The sequence below is a fragment of the Neophocaena asiaeorientalis genome, unplaced genomic scaffold (genome assembly GCF_003031525.2).
Source record: "Neophocaena asiaeorientalis asiaeorientalis breed wild unplaced genomic scaffold, Neophocaena_asiaeorientalis_V1.1 scaffold45, whole genome shotgun sequence".
NCBI classification, from domain to species: Eukaryota; Metazoa; Chordata; class Mammalia; order Artiodactyla; family Phocoenidae; genus Neophocaena; species Neophocaena asiaeorientalis.
In genome coordinates, this window is record NW_020174642.1 from 2,355,601 (window position 1) to 2,373,596 (window position 17,996).

General features: G+C 41.1%; 1 protein-coding gene across 5 annotated transcripts in view; it reads left to right on the forward strand.

Moving 5' to 3' along the window:
• The first annotated feature begins 710 nt into the window (after positions 1-710).
• The window catches only part of SON (SON DNA and RNA binding protein), a 30,088-nt gene continuing 12,802 nt past the window's right edge, over positions 711-17,996 (forward strand). For 3 of the 5 annotated variants that reach the window (XM_024758173.1, XM_024758174.1, XM_024758175.1), the window contains exons 1-6: positions 711-839; positions 3,927-4,093; positions 5,841-11,549; positions 12,881-13,041; positions 14,957-15,103; positions 15,284-15,472. In XM_024758173.1, the coding sequence (XP_024613941.1) occupies positions 763-839; positions 3,927-4,093; positions 5,841-11,549; positions 12,881-13,041; positions 14,957-15,103; positions 15,284-15,472 (6,450 nt within the window). In that variant the 5' untranslated portion in view covers positions 711-762. Of the gene's footprint in view, positions 840-3,926; positions 4,094-5,840; positions 11,550-12,880; positions 13,042-13,267; positions 14,777-14,956; positions 15,104-15,283; positions 15,473-15,574; positions 16,404-17,996 lie in introns of those variants that run through there. The other 2 variants (XM_024758177.1, XM_024758178.1) reach the window with 2 other exon arrangements.

The following is a 17,996-nucleotide window of genomic DNA, read 5'->3' on the forward strand; positions in this document are numbered from 1 at the left end:
CCAGAGCCTCCTGAGCTCTGAGGAGGGGGAGCACCAAAATGCTTAACCCATGTTCAGCTAATTGTGTGTTGCTCACGAGTCAGGACTGACCAGCTACCGTGCAAAAGTCTCGTGACACGCCTAGCTCCTGACGAGATTAAAATGCACCAAGGTTTGAACACACGTGGTTCAGGACCTCTGGCCTAATGCTAAAACGAAAAAAAAAGCCGAGGCCAATAATAGGATGCCACGGGAGACAGATGGCGGTAAAAACGTATTCTTCGTATGGGGGCAAGCGCTGATTAATGTTTTCCCGGATGGATCTCCCTGCCGAAACTCGGGGCCATCCGGGCCGGTTGGAGGCCCCGGTCAAACACCATGTTGCCCTCCTTGCTCCCTTTCCTCACGGAATTTAATCTAGGGTGTTTAGTGACCAAAATAAACCTCTTAAGGCCCCCAAACACTGTTGAAGACTGACAGCTTAAGCTGACAGTCGCCTCTAGAGACTTCTCCTGTAATGGCGCCTGCGTCAGTCACTAACATGGCGGACATAGTCGTGCGCGGCGCAAACGTCAGCAGCTCTACCCCAGACGCTCAGAAACAGCGGAGGAGAGCGGGGCCGTGCTCACTGATTGGTTCAGAGGCGGAGCGTGCCGGACTGGGCGCTCCCACAGGAGCCAATCAGGACGGCTAGAGACGGAATTGGACGCTGCGCCTCCTCCCGAGGCATGCTGGGAGCCTGGAGGACTAGTGAGGAGGAGTTGAGAGAACGGAGCGGACGCCATGGCGACCAACATCGAGCAGATTTTTAGGTCTTTCGTGGTCAGTAAATTCCGGGAAATTCAACAGGAGCTATCAAGGTAAACGCTTCCCAGGCTCTTCTGCTCCCAAGGGACCGATAGGGTCTCACGTAGCCGTCCGTGGCACCTTTCTTCAGGGACGCTGTCGTTCCTCGTCTCAGGCCCGGCTACAGCCCCGCCTGGGCCTGGGATCCATTTTCCGGCCCCCCCCCCCCATCCCCGTCCGCTCCCTCCCTTCCCAGCGAGGAACTTCGCCCTTTCAGAGGTAATCCCAGGCTCCCTCTTCTAGAACCGAGTTAGGATGCTTAGGCTTCTCCCCCGTTTGGTCATCCCCTACCATTTAGCTACTGTAGGCCTGGTTGTCCACCAGGGACGGGCCTAGTTCCTTCCTCAGCTCCTCAGCCGCCGCGGCGCTTCCCCTCCCCCTCTCTGCCTCCGCGGATTTCGCCGGCCGGTGTCTTTAACCGGAAAGGGGTCTAACGGCCGTTTCTTGGGTAATCTTAAATCCACTTTATTATTGCAAGCTTCAGACCATTTGGGGGTCGGGATCCTTTAATTAGATTATTTGGGTCCTACTGTTCTGTGGCTTCCACCAGGTAGCATTCTAATAGTTTAATAGATTGGAAATTTAAATTAAAACAGCTCAAATTAATGTTAGCTACTTTGACAGAATATTCGAGGTGAGGATGGAAGGGGACTTTGCATTAGTGGTAATTTTTTTAATTTAGCGAAAAGTGGACTTCATGTGAAGCTCTAAATATTTTTGCCGCCCCTGACCCAATTGACATATTTGACCAACACGCTACTTTTGTCATTGCTACTGGTTTACGCTTGCTTCCCCACAATTTGAATGGGAAGAGATTTTCAAAGAAATACTTGCTTACTCAGAAACGAAAATCGCGTGGGTCATGTTGTTATTCAGTGATTGCCTTTTTACTTTGTATAACGTAAATATTTGTTCCGAGTTCAAATGTATTGCTGGTTGTATTTTAAAAGTTGAGAGCAAGAACCAGACGTAACGTGAATTTGAAAATCAGCCGAAAACGCATTTGTAAACTGAGCGCTCAAATTAACATAAGGTTACTGGGGCAATGATACAGTATTGCTGTAATATTTTTCCAGGGTATATTGTTTTTTCATTGGGAAATAGATCCTCTCATTGATTTAGTTGCTTTTTAAAATTTTGTTATATGCTGGTTATTTTTAGGATGATGATAAACGACCTGAGTCGAGGGAATATAATTTTCCTGAAAACTTTTTTATAGTTGCATATATTAAGTAGTTGTGTTTGCTGGTTGTAATGTCTTTTTTCTATACCTTTTAAAATTCAGTTTTTGTATTAGAAGTGTTATTGTCGTGGAAAGTTTAGGAAAAAAAGAGGAAAGAAAATTTCAAAACACCACATGGTTATTGATCTTTATGTTCTTTAATTTTTTCCTTGTGCATACAGATGCACATATTTTGTCAAGTGTGATCATCTTGTTTTGTGTTGGTTGTTTTTTTCATCTATATATTGTGAACACGTTTGTGTTTTATCAGTCTCGGTAGTCTTTGAAACATTTTTCATGGCTCCATAGAATTCTGTTGTAGGATTGTATTGATGGATATTTAGTTGCTTTGAAATTTCCACCCCTTTGCAGCAGTTCAGTAAGCATCCTCACAGCTTTAAGATGATTATTTTGTTATAGACTGACAGGTTTTTTTTTTTAGCCCTACTTTTCTGATTTTTAAATCGTGGCCTTTTTAGTAAGGTATGCACTGTGAAAGTGCTTAGGAAAAATGTAAAAGAGCTCCAGGAAGAGAGTTTAGAAAGAATATTAGATAAAGCAGTTTATTACTAAGGGAATATTCAGCTTCTTTTCAAATACTATGCTATATATTGTCAGTATCAAAAGAAGTTTTTGATTGTTTGCCATTTTGATGAACTATAGTTCCTTTTTTTCTCACTTTTATGAACATGAGTTTGGGTGAGGAGACTGACTTTTAGACAGTTTAAGTTATTATATATAGATGGTTGAGTATGAGCTCTGGTTTTGAATACCAGTTTTACCTCTTAATTAGATGTATGATGTACAGCTAGGTTTTTTTGTCTTCTCTGTGCCTCATTTTCCTCATTTGATCAGAACAATAGTGCTGATATTAGAGTTTTGTTAGGATAAATGAGTTTAAAAATGTAGAACCGTGCAGCCCTAATTAATAGTTAATAAATGTTAAATATTGCTATTGTATGATTAATTGTATTAGAAAACCAAATGTTCTTTAATAACACTTGGTTAACTACTGAATTTTTTGGGGGTTTTGACCAGACTTTTATCAGGTAGTGGAGCATAATTGTCGACCCATTTTGCTACCTAAAATTGAAGTTACATTAAGTCAAACGTGCTGTTTAAAGTATTTTTCAAAACAATTTTGTAAATTTACACAAAATAGTACAAAAGACTAAGTAAATGATATGTTTTTATGTCTGTTAAGATTCTTCTGTTCCTGTGAATTGAAAATATGTTAAGTGATTCACTTACTGTTAATATAAATGAGTTGTTTTACATGATTTTTGATAACTGGGTGAAAATTATATAAATGTATTCTTCCTTTTCAACATTATGGCATTTCAGCAAGTCTGATCAGTCTAAACCTGATCCAGTGCTACAAGTTACCCTTTTGACTTAATGCGTCGGTGGCTAAAGTTGTGTTCCTTGATACTGCTGATGGTGATTGTGATACATGCACAAGTGTGGCTTTACTGTGGCTATAGCTTCTACCATAATGTTAGGTCATGTATTTTTCTTTGGTTTTGTGATTGTGATCTTAATAATAATTTTCCTCCCCTGAGATAAAAATGCTGGTTGGGGAGTATTTTGTTAAAAAAAAAAAAAAAAAAAAAAAAAAAAGATGAGCTTAGAAACCTGTTTGAAAGACTTTTTCTTAACTTTCACAGTTCTGAAAACTTTAATCGTGTGAAAATAAAAATGTACCAACTGTAAGTAGATAGTGTTAAGGAAGCACTTTTGATGGGGAATAGCATCCAAAATAAATAAAAAATGGTGAAGTGTACAAATAAGATTGTTTTAATCAGTTGAGTTACAAATATTAATTTATTATATGGCATGATAAAAATATTAATGAATTTTGGTAACTTTTCTTGTGAAGTGGAAGGAGTGAAGGCCAGCTCAATGGTGAAACAAATACACCTATTGAAGGAAACCAGGCAGGTGATGCAGCTGCTTCTGCCAGGAGCCTACCAAATGAAGAAATAGTTCAGAAGATAGAGGAAGTACTTTCTGGGGTCTTAGATACGGAACTACGATATAAGCCAGGTAAGTTGGAGATAATCAGTTGTCTTGAAAACTTGAAGTTTTTTTTTTAATAGTTAACAGTAGTATTTCTTGATTGCAGGGTATTTAAGATGTTCATTAGATTTAAAACTTCAATAAGTTTAATTTTTAGTTTAATTGATTTACTGAAGACTTTCTTAAGTATTTTTTTGAAAATACAATTGTACTGGAACCATGAGCATCGATGCATTTGTTTACTTTGCTGGTGGAATATAACTATCTTTGTTTGGTTTAGTCTTACAGTGCCTCAGTGCCAGGATTTTGAATGTAGGTTTTCATTGAACAGTTGTATAAATGTCAGTTTTGGAAGGTACAGGAGTCTGGACCATATCTGTAATGATTCTAAAACCCTGGAAGGTTTTATTTTAAAGCTCAAGATTAGAGATGATCTTGTTTTTGTGTTTACTCCTCTTAAAGGTGCAATGAATGGAGAGGAATCATTGCTGGATATTTAGCATTTGGGGAATTGATTAAATAATTGATGCTTAGAAATGAAGGATTTGTGATCAGCCACAAAAATAACAATATTGTTTAGTTTTGTAAATGGGGGGCCATGGTATGGGTTTTTTTTTTTTTTATTTTTAGTATAGAGTATGGTTAAAAAAAATAGCATGGACTGTAGCCTTGCTTAGATTCATGGCTCTAGCAACTTTTTCTTGAAGTATAATGTAGCTAACATTTGGTACATAATAAACAATTAGTGGAAAATGATTAATTTTGCTTTGGAAGAGGTCTTGTCATGTGTTGATTTGCTTTTTCCATAATCTTGGTGACCTGGATTTCCGATCACCTAAGATCACTAAGGTTTATCTAATATGATATTGGCATTAGAGTAAATCTCATCTGGTTGCAAAGTGGATTATAAACCACTTTCTTTTAGATATGCAGATTGAAATGTTCTTAAGTTACATGTTAAGGGCTGTACGAATTTCCTTCTCCAAATGACTTTATTATCATTTTTAAAGTAGAAACATTAAAAAAATTACTTCTTAGTAATTTAGAAGAGTATTGGGGGGAAGATGTTATTTTTATTAGAATGCAACATGGGTGAAAATTCATGTTCCATATTTTACATTTGTTGTTCAGACCTTATACTATAAAAGCAATCTCTAGCATTTGCTGAGGGCTTACTTGGTGCCAGGCATTATTCAGTGTACTTTGTATGTTTTAACTGAGTTCGTCCTCTAACTCTGGAAGACAGAGTGTCAGCGGTTTGGCCACGTCTATTCATGTAGTGAGTGGTGAATTGATTCAGTATCCAAAAGCAGACCGTGTGTTCCAGAGCCAGTGCCATGTTGCTTTCTGTATAAATAAGGGTGATAAAATAGTCACAAAAGTTTTTTAACGTGTGTTTTTGTGGAAATTCTTACAGTTAATAATATGGAAGATATTCATCATAACTGTAGTTTAAAACGAATTTGCTGTATAGTGAGAGCTGGAGAAAGTAATTGTTTTAAATGAACTTAGTAAAAACACATCTTAATGTAATTCTAAAAGTTTTTGTAATAAATTAAGAACTTATTTTTAACCCAGGCTTCAGTTGTAAAAGAAGTATTGGAAAAGTGTCAGTCTTCAGATAACTGGTTTATGGAAAATAGTTTATTTAGTAACCTTCTGTTTAACAAGAAGTGTTATGGTATCTTAACATGGATTGTAAGTTTTGGTTTATACGACTTACCTAAATCTATTTTGGGGGATATTTGACAAAATTAATTTTCCTAAATTTCAGACTTGAAGGAGGCTTCCAGAAAAAGTAGATGTGTGTCTGTACAAACAGATCCTACTGATGAAATACCTACCAAAAAGTCGAAGAAACATAAAAAGCACAAAAATAAAAAGAAGAAAAAGAAGAAAGAAAAGGAAAAAAAGTATAAAAGACAGCCAGAAGAATCTGAATCAAAGCCGAAATCACATCATGATGGGAACGTAGATTTAGAATCAGATTCCTTTTTGAAGTTTGATTCTGAACCTTCAGAAATGGCACTGGAGCATCCTGCGAGAGCGTTCGGCCTATCTGACACCAGTGAGTCTCCTGCACTTGTGCTAGAACCTCCTGTAGTATCTATGGAGGTATTAGAGCCACACACCTTAGAAATTCTGAAGCCAGCTACAAAAACTGCAGAACTGTCAGTTGCATCTACATCAGTAGTTTCAGTGCAGTCAGAGCAGTCTGTAGCAGTAATGCTGGAACCATCCACAACAAAGATTCTGGATTCCTTTGCAACAGCACCAGTGCCTACTACAACAGTAGTGCTAAAGTCATCTGAGCCGGTTGTAACAATGTCAGTGGAGTGTCAGGTGAAGCCTGGGCTGAAATCTTTGGAGAGCACACCTCCAGAGCCATCAAAGATCATGTTGTTAGAGCCTCCAGTAGCAAAAGTGCTAGAGCCATCAGAAACCCTTGTGTCATCAGAGACACCTACTCAGGTGCACCCTGAGCCAAGCACATCAACAACAATGGATTTTCCAGAGTCATCGGCAACTGAAGTGCTAAGATTGCCAGAGCAGCCTGTAGAAGTACCATCGGAGATGGCAGATTCATCCATGACAAGACCGCAGGAGATGCTGGAGCTGCCCAAGACCACAGCGTTGGAGCTGCAGGAGTCGTCGGTGGCCTCAGCGATGGAGTTGCCGGGGCCACCTGCGACCTCCATGCTGGAGTTGCAGGGGCCCCCTGTGACTCCAGTGCTGGAGTTACCTGGGCCCTCTGCTACCCCGGTGCCAGAGTTGCCAGGGCCCCTTTCTACCCCAGTGCCTGAGTTGCTAGGGCCCCCTGCGACAGCAGTGCCTGAGTTGCCGGGGCCCTCTGTGACGTCAGTGCCACAGTTGTCGCAGGAATTGCCAGGGCTTCCAGCACCATCCATGGGGTTGGAGCCACCACAGGAGGTACCAGAGCCACCTGTGATGGCACAGGAGTTGCCAGGGCTGCCTGTGGTGACAGCAGCAGTAGAGCTGCCAGGGCAGCCTGTGGTTACAGTAGCAATGGAGTTGACCGAACAACCTGTGACGACGACAGAGTTGGAGCAGCCTGTGGGGATGACAACGGTGGAACATCCTGGGCAGCCTGAGGTGACGACGGCAACAGGGTTGCTGGGGCAGCCTGAGGCAGCAATGGTGCTGGAGTTGCCAGGACAGCCAGTGGCAACGACAGCGCTGGAGTTGCCAGGGCAGTCTTCGGTGACTGGGGTGCCAGAGTTGCCAGGGCTGCCTTCGGCAACTAGGGCACTGGAGTTGTCGGGGCAGCCTGTGGCAACTGGGGCACTGGAGTTGCCTGGGCAGCTCATGGCAGCTGGGGCACTGGAGTTCTCGGGGCAGTCTGGGGCAGCTGGAGCACTGGAGCTTTTGGGGCAGCCTTTGGCAACAGGGGTGCTGGAGTTGCCAGGGCAGCCTGGGGCGCCAGAGTTGCCTGGGCAGCCTGTGGCAACTGTGGCGCTGGAGATCTCTGTTCAGTCTGTGGTGACAACAACGGAGCTGTCAACGATGACCGTGTCGCAGTCCCTGGAGGTGCCCTCGACGACAGCGCTGGAGTCGTATAATACGGTAGCACAGGAGCTGCCTACTACATTAGTGGGGGAGACTTCTGTAACAGTAGGAGTGGATCCCTTGATGGCCCAGGAATCCCATATGTTAGCTTCTAACACCATGGAGACCCATATGTTAGCATCCAACACCATGGACTCCCAAATGCTAGCGTCCAACACCATGGACTCCCAGATGCTAGCGTCCAACACCATGGACTCCCAGATGTTAGCCTCTAGCACCATGGACTCCCAGATGTTAGCAACTAGCTCCATGGACTCCCAGATGTTAGCAACCAGCTCCATGGACTCCCAGATGTTAGCCACTAGCTCTATGGATTCCCAGATGTTAGCATCTGGTACTATGGACTCTCAGATGTTAGCTTCCGGCACCATGGATGCTCAGATGTTAGCGTCTGGTACCATGGATGCTCAGATGTTAGCATCTAGTACCCAAGATTCTGCTATGTTGGGTTCAAAATCTCCTGATCCCTACAGGTTAGCTCAGGATCCTTACAGGTTAGCTCAAGATCCCTATAGGTTAGGTCATGACCCTTATAGGCTAGGTCATGATGCCTACAGGTTAGGGCAAGACCCCTATAGATTAGGCCATGATCCCTACAGACTAACTCCTGATCCCTATAGGATGTCACCTAGACCCTATAGGATAGCACCCAGGTCCTATAGAATAGCTCCCAGGCCATATAGGTTAGCACCTAGACCCCTGATGTTAGCATCTAGACGTTCTATGATGATGTCCTATGCTGCAGAACGTTCCATGATGTCATCTTACGAACGCTCTATGATGTCTTATGAGCGGTCTATGATGTCCCCTATGGCTGAACGCTCTATGATGTCAGCCTATGAGCGCTCTATGATGTCAGCTTATGAGCGCTCTATGATGTCCCCTATGGCTGAGCGCTCTATGATGTCAGCTTATGAACGCTCTATGATGTCAGCTTACGAGCGCTCCATGATGTCCCCGATGGCTGACCGATCTATGATGTCCATGGGTGCTGACCGGTCTATGATGTCTTCATACTCTGCTGCTGACCGGTCTATGATGTCATCGTACTCTGCAGCTGATCGATCTATGATGTCATCTTATACTGCTGATCGTTCAATGATGTCTATGGCAGCTGATTCTTACACCGATTCTTATACTGATACATATACGGAGGCATATATGGTGCCACCTTTGCCTCCTGAAGAGCCTCCAACAATGCCACCATTGCCACCTGAAGAGCCACCAATGACACCGCCATTGCCTCCTGAGGAACCACCAGAGGGTCCAGCATTACCCACTGAGCAGTCAGCATTAACAGCTGAAAATACTTGGCCTACTGAGGTGCCAGCATTACCTCCTGAAGAGTCTGTGTCACTGCCTGAACCTCCTGTGACTCAAAGTGAGATTTCAGAGCCTTCAGCAGTGCTTGCTAATTATTCAGCGTCAGCATCAGAGCCTTCAATGTTAGCATCAGAGGCTTCCATGACTGTTCCAGAACCACCACTGGAGCCAGAGTCTTTGGTCACATCAACACCTGTAGAGTCTGCTGCTGTAGCAGAAGAGCATGAAATTATTCCAGAAAGACCAGTGACTTACATGGTGTCGGAAACTCCCACAACATCAGGTGAACCGACTGTGTTAACATCAGAGCCTTCTGTTATGTCAGAGGCAGCAGAAACTTTTGATTCCATGAGGGCTTCAGGACATGTTGCCTCAGAGTTATCTGTGTCCCTGCTGGAGGCAGCAGTACCTATTCCAGAGCCATCCCAGAGCACTGTAGATCTGCCAGCCATGGCTGTCTCAGAGCTACCAGCTGTGGCTGTCCCAGAGCAACCAGCTGGAATTGTCTCAGAGCCACCAGCCATGGCTGTTCCAGAGCCACAGGCTGAGGCTGTGCCAGACCCAGCGGCTGTGGCTGTCCAGGACCCACCAGCTGAGGCTGTCCCAGAGCCCCTGGCCTTGTCTGAGCCAGAGCATATTACCGTTCCTGTGCCAGTTGTTTCTGCCCTGGAGCCTACTGTGCCTGTCCTGGAACCGGCGATGTCAGTCCTTCAACCTAACGTGATTGTTTCAGAACCATCTATTTGTGTCCAAGAATCCACTGTGACAATTTCAGAGCCTCCTGTCACTCTCTCAGAGCAGACTCAAGTAATACCAACTGAGATGGTTTTAGAGTCTACATCAATGATACTGGAGTCTAACGTTATAAAAGGAATGAATTTACTATCTGGCGATCAAAATCTTGCTCCAGAGATTAGCATGCAGGAGATTCCCATGCATTCAGACGAAGAGCCACATGCTGAAGGACACCTGAAGAATGATTCTTATGAAACTGAAAGTGGTATGAATATAGACCTTAATATAAATAATCACTTAATTGCTAAAGAGATGGAACATAACACAGTATCTGCTGCCAGCAGTGGTGCTGTTGGTGAAACTGGTGAAGAGAAAATTTTGCCCACCAATGAGACTAAACAATGCACAGTATTGGATACCTGTCCTACTGTTAGTGAAACTGATGTAGGAGGGACTCTGTCTTCTACTGGTTCCCTTGCTCTTGAACCTGATGCAGTGGGAACTGGTAAGGGTCTTGAATTTGCCACAGCATCTGCTTTCAGTTCAATTAGTAAATATGATGTTGAAGTATCGTTAACTACTCAAGATACTGAACATGACATGGTAATTTCCACCAGCCCCAGTGGTGGTAGTGAAGCTGACATAGAGGGACCTTTACCTGCTAAAGACATTCATCCTGATATACCAGCTAATAATAACTTTGTCAGTAAGGATGCAGAAGGATCATTACCTATACAGGAGAGTGACCAGACATTAGCAGTGGCTCTCAGTCCTAAAGAAAGTAGTGGAGAAGATAAAGAAGTACCTCTCCCTACTAAAGAGATACTGTCTGATTCAGGATTTTCTGCCAACATTGATGATATTAATGAAGCTGATTTAGTGAGACCATTACTTCCTAAGGACATGGAACGTCTTACAAGCCTTAGAGCTGGTATTGAAGGACCTTTACTTGCAAGTGAAGTTGAACGGGATAAATCTGCTGCCAGTCCAGTTGTACTTAGTATACCAGAAAGAGCTTCAGAGTCATCTTCAGAGGAAAAAGATGATTATGAAATTTTTGTAAAAGTTAAGGACACACATGAAAAAAGCAAGAAAAATAAGAACCGTGACAAAGGTGAGAAAGAGAAGAAAAGGGACTCTTCGTTAAGATCTCGAAGTAAGCGTTCCAAGTCTTCTGAACACAAATCGCGAAAGCGCACCAGTGAATCTCGTTCTAGGGCAAGGAAGAGATCATCGAAGTCCAAGTCTCATCGCTCTCAAACACGTTCACGGTCACGATCAAGACGCAGGAGGAGGAGCAGCAGGTCAAGATCAAAGTCTAGAGGAAGGCGATCTGTATCAAAAGAGAAGCGCAAAAGATCGCCAAAGCACAGATCCAAGTCCAGGGAAAGAAAAAGAAAAAGATCAAGCTCCAGGGATAACCGGAAAACAGGTAGAGCTCGGAGTCGCACCCCAAGCCGTCGGAGCCGGAGTCACACTCCGAGTCGTCGAAGAAGATCTAGATCTGGGGGAAGAAGGAGCTTCAGCATCTCCCCGAGCCGACGGAGTCGCACCCCCAGCCGAAGGAGTCGCACCCCCAGCCGAAGGAGTCGCACCCCGAGCCGACGGAGCCGCACCCCGAGCCGACGGAGCCGCACCCCGAGCCGACGGAGCCGCACCCCGAGCCGTCGGAGAAGATCAAGATCTGTGGTAAGAAGACGAAGCTTCAGTATATCACCAGTCAGATTAAGGCGATCACGAACACCCTTGAGAAGAAGATTTAGCAGGTCTCCCATCCGCCGTAAACGATCCAGGTCTTCTGAAAGAGGCAGATCACCTAAACGTCTGACGGATCTGAGTGAGTCATTTAAAAATTTAATGGTATTAGAGAATGATTTAAAGCTGAGTTTTTTTCTGTGAGTCATATGGAATATTTGGGGTTATTGGTTTAGGATAAATATTTCTATCTTTAAATTTTTGTAGTTAGGTTAGCTTCTGTTTAGAAAATGTAGGAATAAGTACATTTGTAATTAGCGTTTAAAAGACCTGCTTTGGAGTAAATTAGAACCAAGGTATTTCCATATTTGAATGCTTTCTTTTTGCTTTAACCATATTCCATAACTAAAAATGGCAGGTAGAAGTCCAGTTAAAGACAAGGCTAGTATCTGCTCAGGTTGTTATTGTATGTATTCCAACATAAATTCTTGCAGATAAGCCTAAAATCAAATGTTTCTTTTTTAATAAGTTACATGTCTTAAACTGGCAATACAGTACTGTTAAATGTTTGTGAAAATAATTCTGATTGGTATAATGGGTGATGGAAGTGAGTAGGGAATTTTGCATACGGGGAGTTAAAGTGATTTCAGTCTGCCTTTTAAAAGATGGAGTGTTCTAATTTCTCCTAATTTTAAAAAGTGTGCAGAGGTGATTAAAACTTGATGGATCATGCGTGACTACCTGTAATAATAATGGATAATTTATCATTATCCCAGTGGATTGGACATTTCCAGGTCAGAGTTGTCTAAAGAAAAAGATCTTAACAGAACCGTAAGGGAGAATGCATTCAGTTCAACAAATGTTTCTGAGTTCTTTTTTTATTCAAAGCAAAAAACAGTATATAATTCCTGGAGTGATTACAAGTTAGTACAACAGACACAGATAAAATGCATATATGTCTCTTTTACCAAATAGTAAAACTGCCAGAAAGAGTAGAATGTGATGATTGCTGTAATTACTGGTATAGATTAGGTACTTTGGGAGCACGGTGGAGAGGATGTTAAATTCTGACTTAAGACTTGTTACTTTGAAGAGGTGGCAGTTTTGAACTTGGGCTCAAAGAGTGATTTAAAATGTTGTCCGAGATTAGAAGGAAAGTAAGGGGCGTGATAGTTGTGGAAAATAAAGTAGGTTTGGGCAGGTGTGTGTCTTAATGTGTGTGGCAGAGTGATCATTATCGTTGTGTAGTCTAGCTATTTTGTATAGTGTTTGAATGGTAAGCTAAATGTGGACTTAATTCTTTTTTAAATATGGGGCATTTGTTTTGAAACTTTGAGCCAAAGAGTGATTTCATCACAGCTGTAAGTTAGGGCAGAAAATTGATGCCTTTAATTTTGTTAGCATATGAAACATTAGATAATACAAAATGTACAGCCTTTTAGGAAAACTGCTTCTTATATTTTCCTCTTGCAGATAAGGCTCAGTTACTTGAAATAGCCAAAGCTAATGCAGCTGCCATGTGTGCTAAGGCTGGTGTTCCTTTACCGCCAAACCTAAAGCCTGCACCTCCACCTTCAATAGAAGAGAAAGTTGCTAAAAAATCAGGAGGAGCTACTATAGAAGAACTAACTGAGGTAAGCTAGACAGAATTTGTCATTCTTAAATGGATTATTCCAGTGATGTTGACTCTGGAGCGTGCCAAAACCCGAATTGTGGGCTGAACTGATAATGGCTGGCACCGAGTGGCCAAAACCCGAAATACAGACGTGGCAGCGGCAGAAGCTCTATTTAGCAGGCCATTATCCGGGATGGCTAAGCTCCGCTAGCTAAAAGTTACTTCCCATTACTTTTGCTTTCCAGTTTTAGAAGCCAAACTGACTGAGGAGTGGGACGGTTCGTTTGAATGGAGGAGGTGTTGAGTGAGCAACACGCAGAAGCTCGCCTACAGTTTCGTTTCCATTCACGACGTGTTCACTGATCGCCACGAGTGTACTGCATATACGCAAAGACACAGACAATCTTCAGAAATGATCTTTTGCCACCGGAGCTTGGAAATTAATGAGAATAGCTGGCCATTGCCTGAAAGGAACTTCTTTCGCATCAACATTTCGGGTTTTGGCTGTTTGGTACCAGCCATTGGTGATAATGGCCGGCCATTATCAGTTCTTCCTGCGGTTCGGGTTTTGGCAGTAACATATATATTTTAAACACACTTATTTTTGTTTTTAACAATTTGATCTTTTCAATTGAGGCTTTTTTTTTTTGTCTTTTGGCTTTATTTTATTAAAAAAATTTTTTTTTGGAGGACGCTGAAATATTGCTGCTAGGATCCAGAAATACCACATTGTTTCAGATATTGAAACTTGTTATTGGCTAGCCTTATGCCAGCCTGCCACTGTCAATATATTCTGTTCCCCTTGGTTACAAGCTTGGTATATTCTGTGTTTTTGGCTAAATGAGCTTTTTATCTTATTAAAATATTTTCAATTGATAAGGGATATGACAGATTCTACTGCTAGTATAGAGACATGTCCACCCAAATTTACTCTGACCTTTTTATAAAGCCAGGTAATGGAGTCGGTTCCTTTGCTTCTCAAGGCGGAATTGACTTTGCTTTATGTGTCAGACCTCATCAATTGCACCCTCCCCATCATGCCTTATATTGCATTCTTGAGTTCTGTTCCTTCAGATAACCTACAAAACATTTATGGAAAGACATGCTATCATCTAACCCAGTTGCAAGTGTTTGAGATTTTATTTAGCCATACATTTGGGGATCATATAGTTTCTTAATCTGTTTCCTTACTTAGATTTATTACAATATGAATTACAATTTTTTTTTAAGTTTAAGGACCTAGTGAAGGCTTCTGTTGCTTGCTTATCAAATCCAAGCTCCTTATCCAAAACCTTGTGAACACTTAGTGTTTCCCTTTATATTTTAGCCTCATCTTCAGCCCTCTGTCCCTTCTAATAAGTTTTTTCTCACCTCTTTACCACTACCTGACTAGGGTGACTTTCTTTTCCTTTCCCTGCTAATCCTTGTTCTTAACTATGAAAATCTGGCTTAGAACTCTGCAAGGAATATTCCTTGATTATCAGATTCTGCCTGATTCTGTTCTCTTAAGCTTTTGTTCTTTGAGCACTTATGTACTCAGTTTGTATTATATCAGTTTGCACTTGTTAATTGTGTTGCTCTGTAAAAGCGTTCCTCAATTATCTCATGTGTATGTATTCCGTCTATTGAACTAGATTGTAAGCTCCTTGAGAGCAGGGACCATGTCTTTTACTTTATTTTTTTTGTATTCCCTGGACAGTGCCCAGTACAGTGCTCTGCACATAGTAGGTGCTCAATAAATGTTGTTAACTGACTGACCAGCTAGAGTGTGTTTAAATAGTAACCAGTAAGCTAAGTTACGTATCTGTAACCTATCGTTAATCTTGTTTTACTTTTGAAAATAGATATTATGTGGTTTTGATTCTTTTAAGAAATTACATGTTACTCTGCATAAAGTGTAAGGTTTATCTTTTGTTTGTTTTTACTTTTTTAAGAAATGCAAACAGATTGCACAGAGTAAAGAAGATGATGATGTAATAGTGAATAAACCTCATGTTTCGGATGAAGAGGAAGAAGAGCCTCCTTTTTATCATCATCCTTTTAAACTCAGTGAACCCAAACCCATTTTTTTCAATCTGAATGTGAGTATTAGTGTTTCTAGACTAGTGAAACAGCACAACTTGTAGAACTGTTTAAGTAAAATTCAAATGGAATTTAGTTTTTAATTTAGGTTAAATACTATGTGAAATAATGAACAAAGTCATTTTCAGATTATGTTGAACATCTATTGAGTTTTAATTAAGAAAAACATTATTTTTTAGATTGCTGCAGCAAAGCCAACTCCACCAAAAAGCCAGGTAACATTAACAAAAGAATTCCCTGTGTCATCTGGATCTCAACATCGGAAAAAAGAAGCAGATAGTGTTTATGGAGAATGGGTTCCTGTAGAGAAAAATGGTGAAGAAAACAAAGATGATGATAATGTTTTCAGCAGCAGTTTGCCCTCTGAGGTAAGTAAAAGGAATATTATGTATTTTTTTCCTTTTATATACCTGAATCTGCATTTTATTGTTATTTTATATCTGATTTGGATTCTGTTTCACTCTTCTTAGGGCCGGGTTAAACGGCAGGGCCGGGTTAGACGACAGATGAAACAACCCGCAGCTTCTCATTTGACAGTAACTCGATGCAATTCACTTTGTGGAACCAAGCCACAAAGTGAAAAGCATCGAATTGCAGAGAACAGTGTTATCACATCCCTACCCAACATTGGGCCCTCCTTGCACTTGTGGGAAGGTAGCCCAAGGTACAACTATTTAGCTTCCCGTTTTGCTTCAAGGCTCTATAGCTCTAGATTTTGGTGGTAGCAAATTTATTGGGTGGAGGGATTGAGCAGAGAGAGGCAGATCCTCAGGTTCAACACAAGAACTGGATTGGAAAAGGCGTTGTAGGCTGATGTGAGCATCTTGGATACATAGCCCATTGCCCTTAAATAATGGTTTCTATTTCTCTGGGTTGTTTGTCAGATAGCCTTTAATTTTAATTATTTTCCCTTCCCTATGCTACCTTGGCCCTTTGGATTCTTGTGTTTAACCTAATGTTCAGCCTTGGTACTCCATTTCCCTTCTCCTTCCCCTTTTTGCTACTATTAAAAGTTGGAGAAGTGGAATTCACACCTTGAAATTTCCAGGAGGCTATAGTTGTATCTTGTCAAAATGACGCGGTAATAATGCCAAGTGTCAAAACAGCCCCATTAAAATGCCGCCTGATTAAATAATGTGCTGCTAAATATAGTGCACATGAAAACAGCAAGACTGTATATATATGTAAATATATATATATATATATCTGTATCTTTGTATGTATCTCTGTATCTGTACCTTTGCTGTATCTTTTAATAAACAGTTTACTTTTATTTAACTTGTTGTGCAAAATCACGCTTGGGGGATCTGGGAGGGTGGAGACTTACTAGGGGGGTGGGAGTTTTAAATGATACCATAGACTAGTCATCACCTCTTGCCCTTCGTTTCCAAAGCCCAGACATTTGTCCAAGGACTGGATTAGATATCTGATGCCCTTACAACGTAGGAATTCTTCCCCAGTTCCTTTCCTTGCAGTTCTGGGATATGTGGGTCAGAGAGACCTGTACTCTTCACATACAGGTTCACTTTATTGGCCATATCATCGTCGTCCAATAAACACCTCTGATAATACAAATAAACGAATTCTGTTTATAAAGTTAAAAGTGAACAGAACCCAAATCAGAAACTTTGATAGTATTTTTTTTCCCCTGGGCTATTCACAGGTGACATTTTCACTGTGGTTTTCTTTTTACCTGTGGCATTTGAAAAGAGAGCGAGTTATATACAATGAAGCTGGACATAACTAGCCAGTGCAACTTACAGTCACTGTTGATGATCTATATTTACATGGGGGTCAACAATTGAAGCAAGTTATACCATCACCAGTGAGGGAGAGGATAGATAGCTTGTTGGGACAGTTTTTAGTGAAGCCAGTTGAGTAGCTCAGTTGCTAATTCCCAAATCAAGCTACCTGCACATTTCAAGAGGGAAAGGTTAACTGACATTTGTAACTGACTTAAATCTTGTAGAGGCTGAATATAAACCATGGTGAGAGGGCTGAACAGACTGACTTAGAAATTCTGATACATACGCTTTTAGTAATTTCTTGAAGATTAAGCAATTAACAGAAAAAAAACATAAGGGAATTATTTATGTGAGAAAAATTTTCCAACAGAGTGAAGCCCTATAAATATTGCAAAATTCCAAGGGATTTTCCTGGGAAGATAAGTGACCATAACTATTTTGACTTCAGTTGAACATCAGGAGAGTGCTTAGTGAATCCTGGTGATTATGGTTCTTACTGATTGAGAGTTTATGTGTAAATATATATATTTCGGTATTTAGCCATTTTCAGCTTTAACACTAAAACCGTGGTGCCTTACATTGTCTGTCATCAACAGTGGTTGTCAGATTTGAATGAAAAGTTGGGGGGAATTATTCCAGAGAAATCCTACGGGGGAGTAGGTGGGTATTCAGATTTTATAATAAGTAAAGGAGCCTTTTATTAAAGCAGGAGGGGAAGAAAAGTTTTGTTCATGAAGCAGATTTCTCCTCTGGGGAGGATATATACAGGTATTTGATATCAGAACTCTAAGCTAGTTTCTTAGATGATTAGACTAAAAAAAATATATGTTGACTATAATTTCAAATAAAACAATCCCGAAATTTTAGGAAGGGACAGAATTTTGCTCTTGCTTTCAGGTCTCCGTGCTTTTACCTAGAAGTAATATGAAACACCTAGAGGAAATGTTTATAATATAAAATGTTTAGTTCCATTTATTTAGCTGTATCTTATAAATATATTTGTAAGATTAATGTTCTATATTCCAGTGTTTGTAGAATACTATTGGTGACATTTTATGGGAGCATTGACTCTTGATTCCCTGTCAGGGGTTGAAATAAAGAATTTATAGAGAAAAGGAAAGTTCTTCTAAATGGTCAACATTTTAAC